This window comes from Piliocolobus tephrosceles, chromosome 16 (genome assembly GCF_002776525.5).
Source record: "Piliocolobus tephrosceles isolate RC106 chromosome 16, ASM277652v3, whole genome shotgun sequence".
NCBI classification, from domain to species: Eukaryota; Metazoa; Chordata; class Mammalia; order Primates; family Cercopithecidae; genus Piliocolobus; species Piliocolobus tephrosceles.
Genome location: NC_045449.1, coordinates 69,473,711 through 69,481,017, shown reverse-complemented (window position 1 = coordinate 69,481,017; position 7,307 = coordinate 69,473,711). Strand labels below are relative to the sequence as shown.

General features: G+C 56.8%; 1 protein-coding gene across 2 annotated transcripts in view; it reads left to right on the top strand.

The window, feature by feature from the left end:
• UNC13D (unc-13 homolog D) overlaps nucleotides 1–6,380 on the top strand; it is a 15,784-nt gene extending 9,404 nt beyond the window's left edge. The window contains exons 20-27 of one of the 2 annotated variants that reach the window (XM_026456789.1): nucleotides 1,958–2,063; nucleotides 2,137–2,208; nucleotides 2,650–2,733; nucleotides 2,829–2,949; nucleotides 3,161–3,284; nucleotides 4,334–4,530; nucleotides 5,525–5,654; nucleotides 6,162–6,380. In XM_026456789.1, the coding sequence (XP_026312574.1) occupies nucleotides 1,958–2,063; nucleotides 2,137–2,208; nucleotides 2,650–2,733; nucleotides 2,829–2,949; nucleotides 3,161–3,284; nucleotides 4,334–4,530; nucleotides 5,525–5,646 (826 nt within the window). In that variant the 3' untranslated portion in view covers nucleotides 5,647–5,654; nucleotides 6,162–6,380. Of the gene's footprint in view, nucleotides 1–1,957; nucleotides 2,064–2,136; nucleotides 2,209–2,649; nucleotides 2,734–2,828; nucleotides 2,950–3,160; nucleotides 3,285–4,333; nucleotides 4,531–5,524 lie in introns of both variants that reach the window. The other variant, XM_026456788.1, reaches the window with a different exon arrangement.
• The last annotated feature ends 927 nt before the right edge of the window (nucleotides 6,381–7,307 follow it).

Below are 7,307 nucleotides of genomic sequence, written 5' to 3'. Positions count from 1 at the left end.
TATATTTGTGTGTGTGTATATATATATTTATATTTGTGTGTGTGTATATATATATCTATATATATTTATATTTGTGTGTGTGTATATATATATCTATATATATATTTATATTTATTTGTGTGTGTGTGTGTATATATATCTATATATATATTTATATTTATTTGTGTGTATGTGTGTGTGTGTGTATATATATATACACACACACACACACACACAAATTAGCCAGGCATGGTGGCATCCACCTGTAGTCCCAGCTACCTGGGAGGCTGAGTTGGGAGGATCCCTTGAACGCAGAAAGTGGAAAGGATCCCTTGAACGCAGAAGGTGGAAGCTGCAGTGAGCCGTGATGGCACTGCTGCACTCAGCCTGGGTGACAGAGTGAGACCCCATCTGAAAAAGACTTTGGAAAGAACAGTGCCTGGTACATAATGGGCACTTAAATGTGTTGCACAAATTAATTAATTACCTACTTTTTTGGCGGGGGGACGGAGTCTCTCGTTCCTGACCTCAGGTGATCACCCCACCTTGGGCTTCCCAAAGTGCTGGGATTATAGGCGTGAGCCACTGCACCTGGCCATGCCTTTTTTTTTTTTTTTTTTTTTGAGATGGAGTTTTGCTCTTGCTGCCCATGCAATGGCATGCATGATCTGGGCTCACCGCAACCTCCACCTCCCAGTTCAAGTGATTCTCCTGCCTCAGCCTCCTGAGTAGCTGGGACTACAGGCATGTGCCACCATGGCCGGCTAATTTTGTATTTTTAGTAGAGATGGGGTTTCTCCATGTTGGTCAGGCTGGTCTCCAACTTCCAACCTCAGTGATCAGCCCGCCTCAGCCTCCCAAAGTGCTTGGATTACAGGTATGAGCCACTGCGCCCAGCCGATTTTTTTGTTTGTTTGTTTGTTTTATTTTTTTGAGATGGAGTCTCACTCTGTTGCCCAGGCTGGAGTGCAGTGGCGCAATCTCAGCTCACTGCAAGCTCCACCTCCTGGGTTCACGCCATTCTCCTGCCCCAGCCTCTCCAGCAGCTGGGACTATAGGCACACGCTGCCACGCCCGGCTAATTTTTGTATTTTTAGTAGAGACAGGGTTTCACCATGTTAGCCAGGATGATCTCGATCTCCTGACCTTGTGATCCACCTGCCTCAGCCTCCCAAAGTGCTGGGATTACAGGCATGAGCCACCGCGCCCGGCCCGCTTTTTTTTTTTTTTTGAGACAGCATCTCATTCTTGTTACTCAGGCTGGAGTGCAGTGGCGTGATCTCGGCTCACTGTAGCCTCATCTTCGTGGGCTCAAGCGATCCCTCCCACCTCAGCCTGCTGAGTAGCTAGGGCTACAGGTGCATGCCATTATGCCTAGCTAATTTTTTTTTTTTGAGCTGGAGTCTCGCTCTGTTGCCAGGCTGGAGTGCAGTGGTGCAATCTTGGCTCACTGCAACCTCCGCCTCCCGGGTTCAAGAGATTCTCCTGCCTCAGCCTCCCAAGTAGCTGGGACTACAGGCACGCGCCACCACGCCCAGCTAATTTTTGTATTTTTAGTAGAGACGGGGTTTCGCTATGTTGGCCAGCATGGTCTCAATCTCTTGATCTCCTGATCTACCTGCCTCGACCTCCCAAAGTGCTGGGATTACAGGCTTGAGCTACCATGCCCGGCCTCCTCCTGTCTTAAATCAAGTTCTGTCACTGGGGGCCTGGCCTCCCCCGTCTCCAGCCTTGTTTGTGGGTTCCATTAGCCTGCTGTGGAGGGTTCTTCACTGAGGTTGAGAGGTGTGTTGGATAGGACTGACCCCACCTGCCCCTTGCTGGTCCTGTACCCGCCCTCTCCCCAGCCTCACCTGGGGTGGGAGGAGCTGGGGTGTGGCTGGGTCCCTGAGGCCTCCCCTTTCTCAAGAGCGTCTTTCTTCCTCCTCCACCACTGCCCTGCTGTGCTGTGTCCACATCCCTCCGGCCCCCGCCCCAGCCTCCTGACCCTGCTCTGGACCCACACGCTCACAGTGCTGGTAGAGGCGGCCGCCTCCCAACGCAGCTCGACCCTGGCTTCCAACAGGCTGAAGATTGCCCTGCAGGTAACAGAACCGGTCACAGCAATGATAACCCTGGTGGGAGGGTGCCTGGGGTCAACTCTGATATCTCCCTCAGAACTTGGAGATCTGCTTCCACGCTGAGGGCTGTGGCCTGCCGCCTGAAGCTCTGCACACTGCCACCTTCCAGGTAGGGGCTTTGGGTGAGCTTCCCCGCAGGAGGCCTGGGGAGCCTGCCTTTTGGCACTCACCTACGTCCAGGGCCAGCTACATAGTTTATGGGGCCCAGTACAAAATGAAAAGCTGGGCCCCTTATTCAAAGGTTATTCAAATTTTAAAACGGTGACGACAGAACTTGAAACCAAGCCTGGGTCCTCCTAAGCACAGGGGCCCTGTGTGCCTGCACGGGGGCGGTGCAGTCGGGGAAGCACACCCGTGAAACCAGCCAGCCCTGTCTGTGCCTCTCCTGCTGTCTGCCTGGCCTGAGGGTGGCTCCTGCCCGTGGCCCCAGGACCCAATACTTTCCATTTCAAACGGGCGTCTTACCCTTGAGCGCGAGCTCCTGGAGGGCAGGCCCTGGCTGTGGTTGGGCATGCGGTCCATTTGGATTCTCAGCTGTATGTGTTCCCAGGCTCTGCAGAGGGACCTGGAGCTGCAGGCGGCCTCCAGCCGGGAGCTCATCCGGAAGTACTTCTGCAGCCGCATCCAGCAGCAGGTGAGGTCCCTCCCTCGTGCTGTGCCCTCTGCAGCCTCTGGAGCACCTCGCTCCCGCTGTGTCCCTGCTGACCCTGCCCCTGCTCCCCACCCCAGGCAGAAACCACCTCTGAGGAGCTGGGGGCTGTGACAGTCAAGGCCTGCTACCGCGCCTCTGAGCAGAAGCTGCGTGTGGAGCTGCTCAGCGCCTCCAGCCTGCTGCCCCTGGACTCCAACGGTGAGTGGAGGCTGCCCTTTGGCCACTCCCCGTGGTCTCGTCCTGGCCCTCCTGTCTCAGCGACCCTTGGGGCTCTGCTCACCCTGCAGGAGCTCTGGGTGCATTTCCTACAGTTACCAGGAGGGGTCAGTGCTGCTGACCAGAGCATAACTGCGGGGTTGGGGTACCTGGGAGACCCTCAACTAATGCACACGCCCCCGCCACTTGCCAGGCTCCAGCGACCCCTTTGTCCAGCTGACCTTGGAGCCCAGGCATGAGTTCCCTGAGCTGGCTGCCCGGGAGACCCAGAAGCACAAGAAGGACCTTCACCCACTGTTTGATGAGACCTTTGAATTGTGAGTGGGTCCCATTCTACTCCCAGTCCCCCGCCTCATTTCCCCCAGGTGGGCTCCCTCAGGCCTGCTCCTCCTGGCTGGGGCCAAGGGGCTCCCCTGAGATGGCCACATTTGGGCCCAAGGGATGGGGCACCTGGGACAAGAGTGCAGCTGGACGCAGTGGCTCACACCTGTAATGCCAGCACTTTGGGAGGCCGAGGTGGGCGGATCACTTGAGGTCAGAAGTTCAAGACCAGCCTAGCCAACATGGTGAAACCCTGTCTCTACTAAAAATACAAAATTAGCCAGGTGTGATGGTGGGCACCTGTAATCTGAGCTACTCAGGAGGCTGAGACAGGAGAATTGCTTAACCCAGGAGGCAGAGGCTGCTGAGATGGTGCCACTGCACTCCAGCCTGGGCAACAGAGTGAGACTCCATCTCCAAAAAAAAAAAAAAAACGAGGGCCGGGTATGGTGGCTCACGCCTGTAATCCCAGCACTTTGGGAGGCCGAGGTGGGTAGATCACAAGGTCAGGAGATCGAGACCATCCTGGCTAACACAGTGAAACCCTGTCTCTACTTAAAATGCAAAAAATTAGCTGGGTGTGGTGGGATGCGCCTGCAGTCCCAGCTGCTTGGGAGGCTGAGGCAGGAGAACACTTGAACCTGGGAGGCGGAGGTTGTGGTGAGTCGAGATCACGCCACTTCACTCCAGCCTGGGTGACAGAGCAAGACTCTATCTCAAAAAAAAAAAAAAGCTTGCTTCCCCTGAGGGGAGGGGTGGACTCCCACATGTTGAACTTAGGGACTTCCAGGGAGAAGGGTCCTGTCTCTGAGGTTCTCAGTAACCTGCTCCCAGTTCCTCAGGACAGGTGAGCAGGGAACACAGGACCCCTGGTTTAAAGCATCAGCTCACAGGCATTGCACACATGGCCAAGAGGTACCAGGCTGAGAGCTGGCTTTGCAGTTCTAACCCTGGCTGGTTCCCAACACCAAGCGGGTGAACCCATGTGTTGGTGCTGGGGGTGGCCGTGCTGGGGCTGGCAGCAGAGCCCTGACTCTCCCCACAGCCTGGTGCCTGCCGAGCCGTGCCGCAAGGCTGGGGCCTGCCTCCTCCTCACCGTGCTGGACCACGACACGCTGGGGGCCGACGACCTGGAAGGCGAGGCCTTCCTGCCACTGTGTGAGGTGCCTGGGCTGAGTGGCTCTGAGGAGCCTGGTGACGTGCCTCAGACCCGCCTGCCCCTCACGTACCCCGCACCCAACGGTAGGCCTGAGCCCAGGGCAGGGTGGTACAGGGACGGGAGCCTGTAAAGCTCAGGCAGGGGCCCCAGAGAGGTGACACCAGGGTCACAGAACAGCTTCCCTGGAGGTGGGAGCCAGTGGGACAACCATGGCCCATCTCTCAGTCTAATCAACAGACCAGTGAACTTTAAGCTAAGTGTAACGTGACTCTTCCTGCATGGGGGAGTCACCAAGAAGTTTAACTGGGGAGAAGGGCCTGGATCTCACTCAGCGGGGCCACATCCCTGCAGAGCATTTTTGATTCCAGCAACGGTCTGGTGCTTGTGCACTAATGAGCAAGTGCTAAGCACTTTACGCATGCCAGCCAACGAAGCAGATGTTAGCACTCTTTTACCGATGAGTGAACCAAGGCATGAAGAGGTTAACTTGCTAGCTTTAGGTTCTCATATAAAAAGGTAGTAATAGCAGGCCGGGCGTGGTGGCTCAAGCCTGTAATCCCAGCACTTTGGGAGGCCAAGACGGGCAGATCACGAGGTCAGAAGATCGAGACCATCCTGGCTAACACAGTGAAACCCCGTCTCTACTAAAAAATACAAAAAGCTAGCCAGGCGAGGTGGCGGGCGCCTGTAGTCCCAGTTACTCGGGAGGCTGAGGCAGGAGAATGACGTGAACCCGGGAGGCGGAGCTTGCAGTGAGCTGAGATCTGGCCACTGCACTCCAGCCTGGGCGACAGAGCGACTCCGTCTCAAAAAAAAAAAAAGGTAATAGCCAAACCTTAGGCAGGTCTCAGCCCCTCCCTGCAGTCGGGTCAGTGTCCCAGCAGCACTCTGTCTGTTACGCAACTGGATGCGTCTGTCAGACCACCTCCTGAGCTGGGCTGGCGAGGGTCTGTCACTGGTTTCCTTCCAGGTGGTCGGGGGGGATAGGGCAGTGTTGTGCCCCCCCACACTCTTCCCTGCCACCACCAGGCACTGCCTCTCCCCCAGCATCTGACCCCCAAACCCCTCTCTCTGCAGGGGACCCAATCCTACAGCTGCTGGAGGGCCGGAAGGGTGACCGAGAGGCCCAGGTCTTTGTGAGGCTGCGGCGGCACCGGGCCAAGCAGGCCTCCCAACATGCCTTGCGGCCTGCACCGTAGGCGTAGAGGTTTGCGGTGGGGCTGGGTCCCTGGTGGGGACCTGCAAGGGCTCTCCTGTAGGGTCTGGGGCTTCCCCGTCACAGCATGGCCTTCCAGCCTGGCCTGACACCTGGGGAGCCCCAGCATGCGGAGCGTCCAGAGTGCAGACCCCCCTGCCTTCCACGGTGATGGGGGCTCAGCAGCGACACCCCCTCTCTATTCCCACCCGCCTGCCTCCAGCCCTGGCTACAATGTCTCCACCACATCCCAGCACCAGGGGGAGCAAACCCTGCCCCGTCCCCCTTTCGGAAAAGCTGCTCTGGTGGGCAGGGGATCGGGCCATCTGCCTCCTGGCCCATCTGCCTCCTGGCTTTCCTGTTCCAGCCACTGGGGTGGGGTCCAGGTTCACTGGAACCAGGGCGACAGGTGCAGAGTCTCCTGGGGAAGGGAGGGGGACCCTGCCAAAGAGGAGGCTCCAGCTGCCCTGAGGGGAGGGTGGTGGTCATTACTAGAGGGAGCCTGGGTCCTCTCCCCAGGGGCTGCCAGCATCCAGGCCAGGAGGCCTGGAGCCAAGAACCTTCTGGCTCAGAGAGCAAGAGCTGGCAGGTGGCGGGGCTAGCACGGACAGACGGAAGCAGAAAGGACAGTTGGGCCGCTGTGTCTGCTACGCATGCCTCCTCCCCAGAAAGCATCTGCCACCTAGAAACTTTCTTAGCAAAAAAAATAATAAAAACCAATCCTTTGTCCTCTTAAAATATACTTTTGGGCTACAGTGGGGCCTGGAATGCAAGCCAGGCCAGGTAGCTTCCTCCTCAGCCCTCAGGGGACCTTGAGCTACCCCTACCTTGGAGCAGCTACAAAGCAGGGGCGTGGGTGTGGGAATAACTGAGGCAGAGGCAGGGTTAGGGTGATTTTTGGCTATGGGCTTTGAACACATCGCTTCACCAGGCATACCAGTTCCTGTGGCGACACCCAGGACAGGGACCTATTCCTCAGGGGAGCACAGTGAGCAGAGGCCTCCCGAGGGTGCAGATTGAGGCTGAGGGGCTGCTCTTGAGACAGTAGGGCATAGAGGAGCTGGGTCCCTACCCTGCCTGGGGGGGGTCAGAACCTGAGGCCTGGTCATCACGTCATCCTAGCTGTGTGACCCTGGTTCCATGTCGGAACCTCTGAGTCTGCACAAGATGAGGACAGGAGACGAGGTTAGTTGATATGACGTCCAAGGCCCCTGAGCCCATGCAAAGAGGATCCCACCGGGGTGTTTTCTCTCCCCCACTGCACAGCCTAGTTGAGGTGGGAGGGAGCACATGCCTTTTAAGTCTCAACCCCTCATCCCTCAGGGGCAGGGTGGGGTGAAGAAGGCAGAAGGCAGGACTTCCTCTGGGCCCTACCAGCAAATCATCCCAATGGGAAGGCACTGGGTTTTTTGTTTGTGATGGGAGTCTCACTCTGTCACCCAGGCTGGAGTGCAATGGTGCAATCTCAGCTTACTGCAACCTCTGCCTCCTGGGTTCAAAGGATCCTCCTGCCTTAGCCTCCTGAGTAGCTGGAACTACAGACATCTGCCACCACGCCTGGCTAATTTTTGTATTTTTTTGTTTTAGTAGAGATGGGGTTTCACCATGTTGGCCAGGCCTCAGGTGATCTGCCCACCTCGGCCTCGGTTTTTGTTTTTGAGATGG